General features: G+C 39.4%; 1 protein-coding gene and 1 long non-coding RNA gene across 23 annotated transcripts in view; one reads left to right on the top strand and one right to left on the bottom strand.

The window, feature by feature from the left end:
• LMO7 (LIM domain 7) overlaps window positions 1-16,921 on the top strand; it is a 193,793-nt gene that overhangs the window by 163,984 nt on the left and 12,888 nt on the right. For 10 of the 22 annotated variants that reach the window (XM_060636929.3, XM_060636935.3, XM_060636942.3 and 7 more), the window contains 10 exons: window positions 7,233-7,347; window positions 8,477-8,638; window positions 9,417-9,604; window positions 10,538-10,598; window positions 12,532-12,588; window positions 12,735-12,776; window positions 14,492-14,517; window positions 14,799-14,903; window positions 15,692-15,787; window positions 16,193-16,527. In XM_060636929.3, the coding sequence (XP_060492912.3) occupies window positions 7,233-7,347; window positions 8,477-8,638; window positions 9,417-9,604; window positions 10,538-10,598; window positions 12,532-12,588; window positions 12,735-12,776; window positions 14,492-14,517; window positions 14,799-14,903; window positions 15,692-15,787; window positions 16,193-16,527 (1,187 nt within the window). Of the gene's footprint in view, window positions 1-7,232; window positions 7,348-8,476; window positions 8,639-9,416; window positions 9,605-10,537; window positions 10,599-12,531; window positions 12,589-12,734; window positions 12,777-14,491; window positions 14,518-14,798; window positions 14,904-15,691; window positions 15,788-16,189; window positions 16,528-16,921 lie in introns of all 22 variants that reach the window. The other 12 variants (XM_078432741.2, XM_078432739.2, XM_078432744.2 and 9 more) reach the window with 8 other exon arrangements.
• Window positions 13,725-16,183, bottom strand: LOC132681976 (uncharacterized). Its single transcript, XR_009611367.3, has 2 exons — window positions 16,005-16,183; window positions 13,725-14,940 (listed from the first exon to the last, which is right to left on the bottom strand). It is a non-coding gene; the product is annotated as an uncharacterized LOC132681976 (long non-coding RNA).

Here is a 16,921-nt window from a genome sequence, read left to right as displayed (position 1 = left end):
GAACATAAGGTACCGGTGGGTGAATAATAAAAACAGAAACAAGGTGTCTTTTATTTTACGGACTTGGGACTTGTGTGTTTGCCTTCACCTTTTCAAATAGCAAACTCAACAGAACAGCCTCATTAATGTATTGTGCATGAGGGGGTAGTCACTCCCTCGGGGTGGCAGCTGCCTAGCTACATCCAGGGATTAAGAACAAGAGGCTAAGTGTGGTGTGGGGGTGTGTTCCAGGTTATTGCAGTTCAGAGGACCTGAATTAACATGGCATGGATCCAGGTTTCATCATTAATGGATTTATGCTCCTTTGTCTCCAAACTTGAAATGGTATCCTACCAAGCAAAATTAGGCTTTCCCAAATAAAGCAGTTGGAATGCTTGAACACATGTATATGTCATACGGTGACTTACCTGTCTCTGAGTTGCTTGCACTATGAAGAAAGCATCTCGGGTACCGTCACCTGCTCTTGTCACTGAGAAGGAGCTTGCTTGCCTTGGGAATAGGACAGCCAATGACTAATAAGTCAGAGGTGTTTGCAACACCCTTCCAAATGTTTGTCCACACTCTGTAATTCTAGGTGTTCAGAGAATAGAAAAATCACAGATAATATGTGGGTGAACATCTAGATATTTTGGTAGCTTTGTAAGTGTTCTTCAGGTCTCCTTTCTCCTTCTTACTCATGCTTTCACTAGTAATGTCCTTTCATTTCTTTGTTCCAGCATCTCCCATGATGTTCTTTTCTATCTTTGTTTCCACTACCCTGATTCTCAGGCCCTTTCCCCATCAGTGCAAATATTTTGTAAATAGTCACATGTATTTGTACATTCTATGCAAGCCTGATGTTAGATTGACTTGCAGGAGGCCAGGCTGCCCTTGGTAATTTCTCTGCTGCAAAGCCTCCAGTGGCACTCTGTGGTCTGTTCGGTGAAGTTCAAAGCACTCAGGAGAGCGCTGTGGTCCCTCAACACTGGTCCCCAACTCCCTTTATAGTGCTGTAACAGCTGTTTATTGAGTGCTTACCATGTGCCAGACAGGCTTCTCAAGCTATTTCTTAGTCCTCAGTGACCCTTGTATCCCTGTTATGCTGTTGTGGAATTTGAGGCGTGGAGTGGTCATGTTCCTTGTCCAAAGCCATACAGGGTAGTGAGCGGTGGAGTCAGGATTTGAAACCAGGCAATCTGACTCAAGGTCGCCCGCACCACACTATGTTGGGGAAAAAAGAATTGGAAATAGGTGACCTGGTCATACAACACTGCTTGCTTTTTCTTGAACACCTAGTATGCTTTCTTAAACACATCACAGATATTCGTTCTTATTGTTCACACATTCTAAAATGCTCATTTTACCCATGTTTGTCTTGTGAAGTCCTCCTGTTATTTCAAAGCCCAGGAGGGTCACTTCCTTTGTAAATCAGGACCTCTCCTTCCCCTAGTTGGAATTGAACTTTTCACCTTTGAAAGTGTCATTTGCTGAATTCGTCCTTGTTCTAAGTGTTCACCGTTTCTCCTTCACTGGTATTCTTTGTACCCTCCACAGCCTTTACACATAGTTGGCATTTTTGTATTTACTGACTCGAATTGCAGTCAAGGCCTTGATCACCAAACTGAAGTATGAACTTGGTCCAGCAGGTAATTTAGGTCCTTATAGGTTCTTTCCCATCTCCACTGCCAAGCAGGGATTTCATTCCTTTCCACTGCCTTTTCTCCTGTACTTCTCTTATGGTATTGTTTCTTTTCCTGCCTCTTTTTCTGATCCAGGCTTCCAGGGCAATCCTGAGGGTGACCCTGAGGCAAGGGGAGAGAGTGTGACTCCCAGATTCACTTTGACAACTTTCCCCTTGATTGGTCATCTATAGGGTTTTGTTTCCGGTTCTTTCTTGTCAGAGACCTCTTCTCCCAAACTCCACCCAGATCCACATTTCAGAACCACTGCCCCAGATTTTTTAAAGTTGTACCCAGAAGCCAGATGATGCACCTGGAAGGAAGGATGCTTTTTTCATGTTTGCTTCTTAATCAGCAAGCCTGTGATAGTGTCCCTTTAGAATAGTATCCAGGGCTGACCGTGTCATAGCTGCCTCCCATGCACTGTGCTTACTTGTCACCTTTGCTAGACTCTTCTCTCTGGGAGGGCAGGAAGAAGCCTGTCCTGATCACTGTTAGCACAGTGCCTGGATCTATATTAGTTGAAGGCTGACTGAGTTCTATTGGCTTCAGAGCTAAGTACGTGAGCATTAAATAGGATTCTCTTTAGTTGATCTGGAAACTGCTTAACCAGCATTTATACACATATATAACGTTGTTTCCATGGGGAACAGAAAATAATTATGGCACAGCAGCCATGCACCTTGGTACCTCTTAAATGTTTCACTTAATCCTCCCAATGACTGCAAATTAGGCGATATTATCCCCACTTTTACTGATGAAATACTTGAGATCTGAAAGTTACATAACTTGCTTTGGGTTGGTTAAGTGCTTAGGCCACAAATGTAATTTCTCTGACCCTAATTTTTTTTGAAATATGAGAAGCTCCAATTTGAGAACTGCCTTATGTGAAGTTAAGTCTCCAAATGTTAACTCATGTTAACTTTGTTGTATCTCTAGAATTTTAGAGCCAACAGGGACTGAAATATCTTCTGTTTCATAAAGATAAAGTCATTCTTCAAATTGCTTTTGAGGGAAGCTGTATGGTTATCTGAAATGTAGAATTCCTGAAAGGTAGAGTTTGAAATCTCCCCAATAGGTAGTAAGTAGCTACCAACAATTTTAAATGGCATACAGTAATAATAATTGGCATATTCTGTGACTGAAATTCCAGTAGCTGTGTAGAAGATGGAGGGAAAGAACGGCAGGGGCAGGATGGCCAATGATAAGCTGGCTGCATTAGTTTGGGCTGTGGTCTCCCCTCTAAATTAAGATGGTAACCTGAAGAGCAATGAAAGAATGGGATGATTCAGGATAGATTTATGGACTGAGGACTTGGGAGCACTTTTTATGAAGGCATGTGTGTGTGGTGGAGAGTGGGGGCTGTTGTGTGCAACTGGTGTGGGAAGGGAAGGAGGAGGAGCCCCTGGTGTTGCTAACTTGGGCATCTGGTCAGGTCGTGATGTAACTGACCAAAGTCGAGAAACAAGAGGTGGAAAAGAGTAGGTTTGGGAAGAGGTCATGGATTTAATTTTGGATATCATGGGCTGAGACAGTAGCTGAAGACACAGCAGGGGAAGAGGTTAACTCAGGAAAGCTTGTAGTCAGAAAGATGGGAGGCTGGCTAGGGAAGAACAAGAAGTGAACGTAGGAGAGCAGACAGAAGAGCACACTAGTGAAAGTGAGAGGCGGCCAGACAGATGGAGGACAAGACGGGGGAAATGGGATAGTGGATGACAGAGAAGACCGTTTCTGAAAGCAGGAATCGGTGGTAGTGCCTGGTGGAAGGAGGATCGGAAACAGATTTGGTAGGAAAGAGATAAACTTGAAATGAGTTGAGTTAAAGCTGTAGAGCTGGAAACACCACCTGCCTCTTGGAATGGAGAAGTGGAGCCAGTAGGTATAGATGTGCCTGTGGCAAAGGAGAGTGGCTCTGGTGCCACAAGTTGGGGCCACCCACCTACGTTCTCACCCTACTCAGACCCTGAAAACATGATGCAAAAGAATCATGTGTACAAAAATCAAAGTTGATACATTTCCTCTGTTACTTATGACTATAGAGTGCTTTAATTTTGTCAGTTTCAGTAAGGCTTCCCTTAAGTCAACACATTTATCTAATTGAAAAATTGGGGAGAGGGGCGCCTGGGTGGCTCAGTGGGATGAGCGGCCGACTTCGGCTCAGGTCATGGTCTCGCGGTCCGTGAGTTCGAGCCCCGCGTTGGGCTCTGTGCTGACAGCTCAGAGCCTGGAGCCTGCTTCAGATTCTGTGTCTCCCTCTCTCTGACCCTCCCCCGTTCATGCTCTGTCTCTCTCTGTCTCAAAAATAAATAAATGTTAAAAAAATTAAAATAAATAATAAAAAAAATAAAAAGAAAAATTGGGGAGAATAGCTTTCTGACCTGTTAGTACGTAAGACTGACCCTATTTTCCACCACTTCTCATCTTTGGTGAGAGGAAACTCTTAATTAATCAGATATCCTAAAATTAAATGTGGTCATTGCTACTCTAGATAGATCATCATATTGTTGTCTAAAAAGCTCAGCTTTCAGTGTATACTTCTGTTTAAATTGTATCTAATTTGAGGGAAATTATTTTTAAATGGTGATATGTTCATAACCATACTCATATCTTTTCCTGCATAGACAACTTGAACCACTTGACGTGGTTCTTTATCAGTCATCAAGAATCTAGATTTCCCCCAAGAATTTATATTTCTGGTTCTATCTAGTTCAAGCAGTACTAATTCCCTTATCATCATCTTCTGAAGCATGAAAAGCACGGACTGTTTGTGGAATATTCACATGGCATGTGTCTTGCAGAGATAAATAGGGAAGTAGAAATCCTAACTGAAATCACTGCTGAATAGTTTATGCTAAACTATAATTATAGATATGTTCCCCTGCTAATCTAATTCAAGGACGGAGGATTCCACAGCACTGCCATAATGGGCAGGCCATGCCACTGAAATTACAGCTTGAAACTGAAATTATAGCTACTTTTATGGATTGGTTTGGGAGGGAAGTGGTCTACATAAGATTTTCATTTGAAAATAGGGTTTTGCAAAACAAAAAGCTTGCAAATTAACATCATTATGAGAGAGAAGTTCCTGCTAGAGTCAAGGACAGGCCAGAGGTCACCTGGTTATTGATAGAAAAACACCTGTAATTGTTCCTGGGGTTCTTTCCTCCTTTGCCTGTATATAGTCCTAAGGACCCACACACTTACAGTGTGTCAGGCTGCTGGCAGCCGCAGTGAGGCTGTTGCCTGTTAACTGTTTCTGAGAGGTGGTTATCTGCCCTTTTATTTAATATGTTCAGGTAGAGGCTTCTTTCCAAGGTAAGAATATCCTTTTGTGAGACAGTTCTTCTTGTCTAATAAAATTGTGAGGCTCTTTCATCTTTAGCTACAGCTCATTCTCTTTTATCCTATTTTTGGTAGAAAAGGATAATGTTCACTTGCTGTCTCCCACAAAGTATTCTTTTTATGTAGTTTGAGACTATTTATTTGAACTCCATCATATCTTTTATTTTTCAAGATAAAAAACATCAGTTAGTATCTTGAATATCTAATGTATCATTTGTCTCTGTGCCCTTTTATAGCAATAGATTCTGTAGATGGCTGTAAGTTGAATTTTTTTTTTTTTTTTTTGGACGGTTAAGTGTGGTGATGACCGCTTGTTTTCACTGAGTCATCTCTAATGTAAGTGTATGGTAGTTTCGGTTAAGGAGTGGAACTAACCAGTAATTTTTTCTATTCATAGCAGAGCTTTATTCTGGAGATTGGTGTTCATCAGGCTGATTATTAATGTGTTCTCACTACCTGCATCTGGGTTCCTGTATTTAAACTGCTTTACAAGCTTTCTGATGAAGACTTTTCTATATCATTAGCTACAGATTTTTAAAAAATAATTCCATACCCAACTCTTGAAGAGTCAATAATTATTTTTCAAGAGCCAGGACCATGCCTCATCCATCTTTATTTCCCAAGAACTAGGCACTGTGTTTTATACAGAATAGATGTACAATAAGTGTATGTTGAACAAACGATAAGTAAATGTTAAAGCACTTCTGTGTCCATAGAATGTAGTAAGCTCCTGGTTCAGTGTCTTCCTTGCCTTCTATTTCAATTCTTATATAATATCAGTTTTTCTCAGAATATACTCACATGGATTTTAAACTTGTTTTAGAGATGGAAAAACTTTGGCATAAAGCTTTATGAATTGCCCAGTTGGCCCTAGGTTCGGTTTTCACGGCCACGTTGTACTGGAGAATGTGTAGGTTTTTTTTGTTTTTTTTTCTGGAAAATTAAGTGGCTTTAGGAATAACTTTTTCTTTTAGTCTAAGTTCTTAATTATTTGGAATCAAAGACTGAAACTAGTCTGGGAATGGCAAGTTAAAATTCATATCTGCTGTTGACCCAAAACGAAACACATAAATTATGAAAGATAACTCAAATGTTCACAGACATTGTATAGTTTAATACTTAAAACATTTGTTTTGGAAATGGCTGTGAGTCTGTGGCCCCGAGAATTTGCTGCCGTGGGGTATGGTGGTGGAGGCTGGCTGTTTTCCGGGACGCCATTGTTCTTGGTCTCACTGGCTGTTGTTACTTCCAAGGAGGTTGTGACTTGTTGCTCAGCGTGTCTCAGCAGGGGCCCTCTTGGCATCTGACCTGTGGTTCCTCTGAGGTGCCATCGCTCCATGTCCCATAGCTGTGTGGAGGCTCTGCCCTCATCACTGGATCTTCGCGTGGCTGTGGGGCAAACAACGCCTTGCCAAAGCTTCAGGCGCTCTTTAGGGGGTGGTGTCAGTCCCACAGGCGCCCCACAGCTAGCTGATTGTGTGTCAATGAACCCCTTGAAATTATGCAGCTATGTTAAATGTCAGAGATACTTTTTCTAGAATTACGGTGGCATGTTTAAAATGGTTAACAATTTTTTTTGCTATTTTCAAAAATGCCATTGTATTAAAATGTATGATCTGTAACATTGTATACATTTAAGGTATATAGTTAGTATATTAATTTGACACATTTATATATTGTAATATGATTGCCATTGTAGTTATAATTAGCACCTCGATCACCTTACATAATTTTCTTTTTAGTGGTTGGAATAATTAAGTTATAGTCTCTTAGCGAGTTTGATCATAATACAGTGTTGTCTGTATTCACTGTTCTGTGCATTACGTCTCAAGGGCTCATTTACTGATTGCCAGTTTGTACCCTTAAACAGCACACAGTCTATCTTCTTACTCTTTTCCTATTTGGGTAATAACAAATGGTCTATAAAGTAAACCCAGTTGTATGGTGAGCATATGCCCAAGATTTATTAATGTCCAACTGATTTAAAGTATTGGTGTGAAGAAAAATATCTATTAATGTGAAGTTTTCCCTTATTTTATCAGAAAAGCTAACTCACTGATATTTATATAAATGAGGGTTTTACTAAACCCAAGTTAAAAAGATGGATGCTCCTGGTCTATCATGAAATAATTCAAGTGTACCTTGAATATAGCCTCCCTCCTTTCATGGATAGACTTTCCTCCTTGTGGGTGCCAGCAACACCTGATCCCACTGGTTCATATTTGTTTTCAGGATCAGTTCAGTGATATGAGAATCAGCATACACCAGACGCCTGGGAGCGGTCTTGACTTTGGGTTTACAGTAAAATGGGTGTTTTCTGGGATCTTCGTTGCGTCAATTGAAGCAGGTAAATCATTGATTTAGCTCTACTGAACTTTCTTCCCCTTGTTATCCTATGCTGTTCACAACCCCCTCCAGAAATTAGTGTGTTTACTGTAGGAGGAGAAAATACATGTGAAAAGTGCAGCAGGAAAGCCAGGAGGTGCATCCTCTTCCCCGAGACTTCCCTGAGACTGATAGTGTTTTTTCTCTTTGCCTAATTAATTTGAGTTTTGTGGGGTCTTAGTTTTGTGACCTTTACAGAATTCGTTTGTCAGACTTTTAGGTTTGATATTTGGAAATGCTACCAAACAACACCTCACTGGAAACTCAAAAAGAACCTTCCATGATTGGCTGTGTCTGTGGTGGATATTTAAGTGCTGTATAATAAATTGATGTTTTCTGAGCATCCTAATATATCTGTTGTCCGTGGAGTGTCCTCAGGATGCTTCAGGACTTTTACAAAAGTCCTTCCCCATCTGGGGTTATATCAAGTCAGTCCCAGGCAGTCTTCAGCAAAATATCACCACAAGGCCTAAAATTCAAATGAAAGCTACTGTTGTTAAGAGGAGTTCCTCACTCACATGTTTTAGCTATATAAAAGTGCATGCTAACACTGGTTTTGTTTTTTTTTTAATTTAAGAAAGTTCTTAAAAAAGACTTTAATTAGATAATGGTAAGTGGCAATTGTAAGCAGTTTTAAGTGGCCTTGCTTTTTTCCTTTTCCTTTTTCTTTTTTTTTTAAAAAAAATTCCATTCCAGGGTACATTTGGTTTTGGAAGCTCAATTCAAGTACAATGTATTTCACATTTTTAATTTAAAAATAATTAAAAATGTTTCTTTGTTCCTAGGAAGGTAATAAATTTTATTGAATAGATGAGCTTATTTCTCCTTTGCATGTTAATGATGATGCTTACTGTGGAGTGAAAAATGCCTTTGCTGCTTTGTATATTGTGGATACCCAAATATTTGATAACGTAAAAAAAACCTCATGGATCTACCCTAACTGAAAAATACAAGAGATGGTTAGTTGACATTAAGAAGGCATTTTTTTTCTTTAAGTAAGCAATTGGTAGAACATGGATTTTGTTGTTTTTGTTGTTTGTTTGCTTAGAATTTTTTATTATTGGTTCCTTAATTGATTTTGCTTTATTTAGGTAGCCCAGCAGAATTTTCTCAGCTACAGGTAGATGATGAAATTATTGCTGTTAACAACACCAAGTTTTCATATAAGGACACAAAAGAGTGGGAGGCGACCATGGCTAATGCTCAAGAAACTGGAAACCTAGTAATGGATATCAGGCGCTATGGAAAGTCTGGTAAGTTGGTTTTACCACCGTCTGGCTTTCTAAATCGGGAACTGGTCTTTGGCAAGCGGTTCTAACAGCTTGCTTCAATAACGTCTTCCTCAGTTTTTAAAAATTTTTTGGCTTCAAGATGTTTTGCGGTTATGCTGTCACAAGTCTTGAATGATACTTCCTTGACTATTCTGTCTGAAGACTTTTCACTAGCAAATTTACTGAATTTACATTATTTATTGGCTGATTTACATGCTAGACTGACTTTGAATGCAAATATTAACTGGAAGCTATTGTAATTGCATCTGCATTTGGGAGTCATATAATAATGCTGAGTATTAAGAATTACGCTATGATTTTACTTTCTCTACGGCACCGTAACTAACTGGTATGAGAGAGAACATGGTAGGCAATTGGTCATGTTGCTGTTGTTCATGCTCAAGGAACTTTCAGTATATATTCTATTATTGTGTTTCTTAGCTGTTGAGGGTAGATGGAGAAGGGCATTAAGCCTCCCCCTACCTGTTAAGGCATGATATCAAAATATGATACTCTATCCTGGCTTACAGAAAGATTCAGCAAATTTGCTAGTCTTTACATTATTAACATCATCTAACCCTTGTGTTTTTGGAAGGTGATCTGTTGGTCAAAACACGGAACTCTTGACTTCTTTCACACGCTACCTGATTTGTTTGTATGTCTTCTACATGTTCATTTTGTATATGTACATTCAGTAACTTTGTTCTTTCCACTCCAACATTTATGTGTACTCATTTCTTGATCATCATGTGCCAATCAGACTGGGGCAGAGACCAACCTTCCCTGCCATTTACACGGCATAAAACCCTCAATCTCACCAGTATGGCTACCAAAATTATAGGTTCACCTGAAACAAAGTGGATTGATACAACTTCTGGAATTTACAACTCAGACAAATCTTCAAATCTGTCAGTAACGACTGATTTCTCAGAAAGCCTCCAGCATTCTGTAAGTATTTTGAGAAGTGGGAGTATTTGTGTAGAGCAAAGTATCTGTAGGAAGTCTGTGTGGGTGGGGGAAAGGATTTATTTGAACAATTTTGATGCTACTTTAAAAACCATTAGTTGAATAACATAATTTATAGGAATGAGAGTAAAAATGTATTTTTGACAATCCTATGGCATTACTATTAATAGAATAATAGTTACATAATGGTAAAATCAAAAGATCCTGTACTGTTGTTTTACGGGTATTTCTTACCAATCTTCATCATTATGCCCATTCCTCAGATCTTTGTGGATATGAAGTAGTAATAATGTAAAATTATACACTGGAATTTGTTTCTGCTTTCTTTAGTCTTTACAGGTAAATTGTACACAATTACTATAGGAGGCATGTTTAGTATCTTATGTAGGTGAATTTGATGGTTAGACTTAGATGTGTGGTTAAAAGATATTCAGTGACATTAATTGATGAAAAATAATTACACTCTAGGCATTTTCCTAAGTATCAGTTAAATTTAAAATTTCAAATAAATGCTTATATCGACTCCCTAGATATAGTTGTTGTTATCTAAGATACTCTTTTAGCCAGTAAGGAGTTCCTGCTACATTGTGTAAGAAATGAAGAATCTTATGTGCTTATGTTGCTTAGTCATAAATACAAGCTAAGTGAACTAATTATTTGGCATATCATGTTTCTTGGAAAAGGAATGACTGAATTTAAAGTCATCCATGCTTATCGATAGATGGTCATTAATCCTTCCACAAATATTAAAGAATAATGAAAATTTTTTTCTATTTATGTAAAAGGCTGTAAGAAATACATTAATATCCTGAAAAACTCACCTTATTAAGATATTTTCACCAATGGGATATGCATCATTTAAACGCAAAGTCCAGTTGAGGAAATAGATGCTAACTGGCATTTTATCCTTTCCAGAATACTGAATCCAAGGAAATAAATGGAATTCGTGATGAAAGTAATACTTTTGAATCAAAAGGTAAACATCACCATTGTAACTATATTTATAATATAGAAGTGCTAGCATTCAAGTTTTGCTATTATAAAAATTAATGTCAGAATAGAGGCAAAGAAAAACTGATCCCAATGCAAGTTGAAACTAAAAGGTTAGCACGCAGATCCAGTTGCAGCCAGGTGGAAAGGCATTCAGTTCCAGGGTTTGAATAGTTCAGGAACTGCAAACAACGCTTTGGCAGCATGCCCAGGAGCTTTGAGTGCCTGTGTGTCTAAGCCAAATAAGAAAGACTGGTTTCCCGAGGCCATTAGCCTTCTTGCAGTGGTATGTTGGCAGAGGGAATCTTCGTTAAATCTGAAACGATGAATGAAGTTTCCTGCTCCCCTTTATTGTGGTGAAAAGGACAAGTTCATAGGCAGCTAGTCTTAGTAGAGCAATGGCAATAACAGTTATTAGCGAAAAGTACCCATTTGTAATGACAAGGCAGGCGTAGTATCTCGGGAGATCTTGTTTTAGGGAGTTAGTTACTGCTCTCTTCCTCCTTCTGTCTGTTCATAAGTAATTGTCACCACATACTATGTGCTATTCCTTAAGCATACAAAATAAGTAAGAAAGATCTGGTTCACATAGGCAGAGAGAGAGACCCAAAGGAGATAAAACTCCTTTTACCATGAAGCTAAGCTCTGGTCGGTCTGGGTCTTCATAGCAGTTTGATGGCTTTGTACCTGCATTTGCCAGTTCATAATGGTCAAAGCCAAACCGAGTTTGTAAATTTCCCTTTATTGATGACTTATTTTGGTGTTAAATTTCTGATGGTTACAAGTGACTGTGTTTTAATTGTCTGATACTGCATTCTTAATCAAAGAAGTTTTGTAAGCAAACCTAACATTTTTTTTAAGTTTATTTATTTTGAGAGACATAGAGAGGGTGCATGCACACACATGCAAGCCAGCACGAGTGTGGGAGGGGCAGAGAGGGAGAGAGAATCCCAAGTAGGCTCTGCGCTGCGTGGACACGGGGCTCCATGCCACGAACCGTGAGATCATGATTTCAGCTGAAATCGGGAATCAGATGCTTAACCAACAGAACCACCCAGGTGCCCCTAACCTGACTTATTTTTTATTTATGATGTTAAATCCAAGATCCCCAGGTCCTATTCTACCAGTTATTCAGGCAGAGCAATCAGATAATAAGACACTGAACTTGTCATTAGTGACTGGCACTGTATGCTGGCCTGTCATTTGAGGGGTTTGTTAAGAGAAGTAAGCACCAACTAGTGTCAAGTAATAATTTCATTTACATTTTATGAATAAACAGAAGTGTAATAATCATTTGCCATAACCTTGCAACAGATCTGTAGAAGTCAGAATGTTTCTTTTTTTCCTCTCTCTCTCTCTCTCTCTCTCTCTCTCTTTCTCTTTTTTTTTTTTACTGGACTGAACTCCACTTACTTGAAGTTAGTGGATGTTACTAGGGCAAAATAGAAGAATATTTTAATTTGGGCATTTGTTTTTATTTCGTCTTTCTCTGGGTATTAATTTATTTTCTTGTCTTCCTCCCCACTATTTTTCAGTTCATTTTTTACTTAATACTGTGAAAACTCTTAGTTGCAAACAATTCTCCTTGGACTTCTAGACTTTGGATTGATTAACCTAGCAAAACATATTAATGTTCATTTCTCTAAAGCTGTGTGATCTAGCATGGGGCTTCTGTGAAACTATGATGCTATCTGCTAGAATTTATTAATGAAATAATTAGTTCCTCTACTAATCCGAATGTAGTATAGACTTCTAAAAGTATGTGTCTCTGTACATTGAAATAATCCATATCTTCTATGGCCATCAGTTTTGTCATTTTAAAACTAGAGCTGCAGACATTAGTCAAATGTTTTCCAGTGGTGAGAGATTAAAATGAATGACATGGTATTGATTTTTTTTTTTTTGTATTTTTCAACTAGCATCTGAACCTATTTCTTTGAAAAACTTAAAAAGGCGATCACAATTTTTTGAACAAGGTAAACTACCAAACTAACAATTCATGCACTTTCATGGACTTGTTCCCATTCTCCACTCTTTCCTAGTTGTCTGTGGTGCTGGGCACTGAGCCTTTCAATTGGCTGTCATGACCAAGCAACATAACCCATTTCCATTCTTTTCCTAGGGTCGTCAGGCTTTTCTTACAGTTCATGGGTCTACCTCTGTGGTAATGGGTCTTTGCGTGTCTTTGTATACCTGTGAATTTTTTTTGGTTTTCTAATTAAAAGATTGAGATGCTGTTAAACACACACTTATTTCTTTCCACTGGGTGACAGTAAGAAACGAGGAACTTCACTTACGCCTTACTGCTTCCTACGAATTGCATACTATTAGATTACACCAACATACAATTGTTGAACATTTATAAAAACTCTAATTTTTGATTATGGACCGGGCTCTTAATAAAGAGCAGAGTTGTTTATTGGTATTGGGGTGATGGCTCTGGAGTGTTACTAGGAGTGCTCTGTGGATTCTAAAGCAAATCAAATGTAAATTTTGGTTATACTTCCAACAACGTGCATCTTGAGAATCACTGTGTTGGTGTAGTTGAGCAGCTCTGCCTTATGTGCTAATGCATGTGGCATTTCTTACCCCTGTCACGTCTGTCTAACGCCGTGTCTCACGAATGCATTTCCAGCTGTGCTGTGCTATCAAGAACTTAAAAGTAATAGCCAACATTTGAGATGCAATGGCACAGAGAGTAGTGTGCTGTTGGTGTCTAAATGTTGTTGTTTCTTACTTTTAAGATAATCAAAAATCCTTTACACACTTGTCTTACAGTATACTTCCTGGACTCATGGATTTTTTTTTTTTTTTTTTAGATCTGCTAGCCTTCCTTTGGCAAATTAAGGTTTCTTTTACCATAATAAGAATAGCTTATCAGCCATGCATGTGCAAGGTCTATTTGTGTCAGTATCCTTCGTGTTTTTGACATTTTTGTTAAATTCCTGTGTTTCTGTGGTAATTTAATTGAAACATTGTGATACTCCTAGCCCAAACTGGCTGAACTGAAACAATTCCTTTTCTTGCTCTGTTCTAATGTTCACTTACTTTTCTTCAACAGGCTATTTTAGGGAAGAACTTTTTGCTAAGTCTCAAAGCAGCTTTCTTAAAAAAAAAAAATGTGCGAGTGAATAAATTTACCAGACAGCTGAGGTTTCAGGAAAATTAAATAAATACTGTATGATAATGCATTTCATGAAATTTGCTTACTTGTTTATAATCCTTGTCCTACATACAGACCCACATTTATGTAGTCCTCCTACGAATAAAAAGAGTGATACTAGGCCCATAGCCTTACACATGAAGTTGAATATCTGTGCTTCAAATAATAGGAGAGGGAAGGGAAAGATTTCTTGAACATGTTTTTGTGGGGTCTTATTTAAGGAAAGTTGCTTATTAGCAAGGAGACCTGGAAAATGTGATTGGGAGCTGTCACATCGTAATTGAACAGTGGCAAGTAAAATTTTTGATTTGTAGATGTTGTAACACTTGAAATTCTTTTTTTTCCCCCCTATTAGGCTGAGCTATGAGATACTACCAAGTCTATTCATAAAAGAACCCCGAAACCTCTTTAGAACACACCATCAGTCCAGCTCTAGAAACAGGAGCTAGGGTTCACCTTTGGCATCCACAGTTTCTCTCTCTCTCTCTCTCTCTCTCTCTCTCTCTCTCTCTTTAAATGACTTTGACTTTGGGAGGTAAAAAACAAGCAGATGAAATTAAAGAGAAAAACTAAGATACTGCTGTGGTTTAAAACAAATCATTGACGTCCCTTAGTATACTGGCATACAAACAGCTGGTAAGACTTTCTGAAAAGAATTATTTCACAGAAATGAAAAAACTTATTGTCTTTTTCCTTTCCCACATGCTGCAATACAGGAAGCTCCGATTCTGTGGTTCCTGATGTAAGTAGTGTTCATTTGTTTTTGGAATAAATAAGGTGAGCTTGGTGGGACCGAATTAGCACCGAGTAGCATTGCTTATTTTCAGTTGCATAAGAATTTATCAAGGAGCAGTCTTTCCAAGTTGGAAAGACCTATTTTGAGATGAAAAGCCAAGCCTCCTCTGGTACTGCTTAGGCAAAGGGTGGTATGAATAATTCATGTTAGCGAGAGTGCTTCAGTAGACGACTCAATGATGTCACATGTTCTTCCTTGTTTGCACATCTTCTCTTCTGACTGGTTAGCTTCCAGTTCCAACCCTCAGTGCCCCGAGTCGCTGGGCATGGGATCAAGAGGAGGAGCGGAAGCGGCAGGAGCGGTGGCAGAAGGAGCAGGACCGCCTTCTGCAGGTAGAGCAGAAATATATGGGCTCCCAGGAACTGGTCCCTGTCAACCAGCATCGTGAAGCAAATTAAAAAAAAAAAAAAAAAAGTTAAAAGCTAATAACCTCATAATTAACAAATCTTTTGATAGGTAGCCCATCTTGTGTTAATTACATTTCTATTTTGAAACTTTCCCAGCCCTCTTTTTAAATAATTATTTACCCCGTGTATGTTTTAGAATGAGGCACTACAGTTTTGTGGAATTCTTACATGTGGGAAGTGTACGGGTTGTAAGGACTTAACACCCTTTACGCTGTGTGCTTATTCTGTTGCAGAGAAATCCAGCCCCATTGCTAGCAAGGGGCTCTAATCAATTACAGCTGTGGTAGAGGGTGGCTATAGATTCAATTCTGAGTATCTACCCGTCCCTCAGACTGTGTTTTAATTTGATATAAGCTATTTGTTTAAGTTTATTTATCTCGAGGGGAGAGAGAGAGACAGAGGGAGAATCCTGAGTAGAATCCATGCTGTCAGCGCAGAGCCCGACGTGGGGCTCGATCCCACAAACCATGAGATCATGAGCTGAGCCAAAATCTAGAGTCAGGCACTTACCCAACTGAGCCATCCAGACACCCCAATGTAATAAGCTATTTTGTACTTTAGGGATGGAAGTCCTATTGGTTAAAATAATATCACTGCCTTTAAAGATTGAGATGAATGGTAGAGCTAGAAAAAAATGCTAGTAAAACAGATTCTGTTTAACATCATTAACCTGTTAATTAACTAATTAACTAACATGCTGTCTCTTCTTATAGGAAAAATATCAACGTGAGCAGGAGAAACTCAGGGAAGAGTGGCAAAGGGCTAAGCAGGAAGCTGAGAGAGAGAATTACAAGTACCTGAATGAGGTAGTGTTGGAGTATGCTGTGTTCTCTGTCTTGGTGAAATTAGCTGAAAAACGGAAGATACTATATTTCACCTGGCTTTGGCCACATATTCACTTAACACAAGCTCTTTGGAAAATACAGTGAGCTTTGATTTGTCAGAATTTTGCTTTGATGTTTCAACCTTTCTCTTAGTTTCTGTAGAGTATCATTAAATAATTGTGTTAATCAACTCTAACTGCACCTTTGTCTTCTTCTGTCTCTGTCACCCATGTGTGGCTTTGTTGGCAGTGAAACTTTTACCATCATTCCAAGTGGAATTCCAGGCCAACTGCAATAAAGTCTCTAAAACTGACTATAGATCTGTCTTTATGACATCATAGAAAGACACAGATTTGGACGGGTTTCTTGTTCTCCCTGGTCACCTAGGAGCTGATGGTCCTGAACTCAAACAGCATTTCTCTGACTGCACGGGAGCCTGCCGTTGCCAGCTGGGAAGCCACCTGGGGTGAGGGGTCCAAGTCCTCTGACCGGGAAGGAACCCGAGCAGGAGAAGAGGAGAGGAGCCAGCAGCAAAAGGAGGGTGCGGACGAGGACCAGAGAAAGAAGCTGCAGGAGCAACTAACTCTTGAGAAAGAGAGGACACCGGAGGAGCCACAGTATCAGGAAGGGCAGGAGCAGAAGAGGCATCTGGCGGAGGCCGAGGAGCGCAAGCACCAGGCAGAGAGAGAGAGGGAAACTTCAGTCAGAATATACCAGTATAGAAGGTTTGTCCCACAGCCGAAGGGCACTGTCGTATTTTAAATTGGCTTGGCTTAGTTGTATCCGTTCCCCACTCCAGAGGCACTATGTTGACCCCTACCATCCATTCTCTACACAGGCAGCCCAGTGGAAACCCTTTACATTGTACACCTGATCCTGTCACCTTACTTCCCTGCTTACATCTATTCAGATGGCTCTCTGTTGTGTTAGAACACCACCCAAGTCCTCGTAGTAACCTAGAAGGCTTGCACGAGCTGGGTCTTGGCCCTGTGGTCTATGTAGCTTCCTACTACTCTTCCCCTCACTCTGTCTGTTCCAGACACACTGGCTTCCTTTTCCTTCCTTGAAACTCTCCGATGCATCCTGCCCCAGGACTTCTGCATTTCTCAGTCCCTGTGC

This window comes from Panthera onca, chromosome A1 (assembly GCF_046562875.1).
Source record: "Panthera onca isolate mPanOnc1 chromosome A1, mPanOnc1 haplotype 2, whole genome shotgun sequence".
In the NCBI taxonomy this organism is placed as follows: domain Eukaryota; kingdom Metazoa; phylum Chordata; class Mammalia; order Carnivora; family Felidae; genus Panthera; species Panthera onca.
Note: the sequence above shows the minus strand (reverse complement) of the source record. Positions and strands in the feature narration are given on the sequence as shown.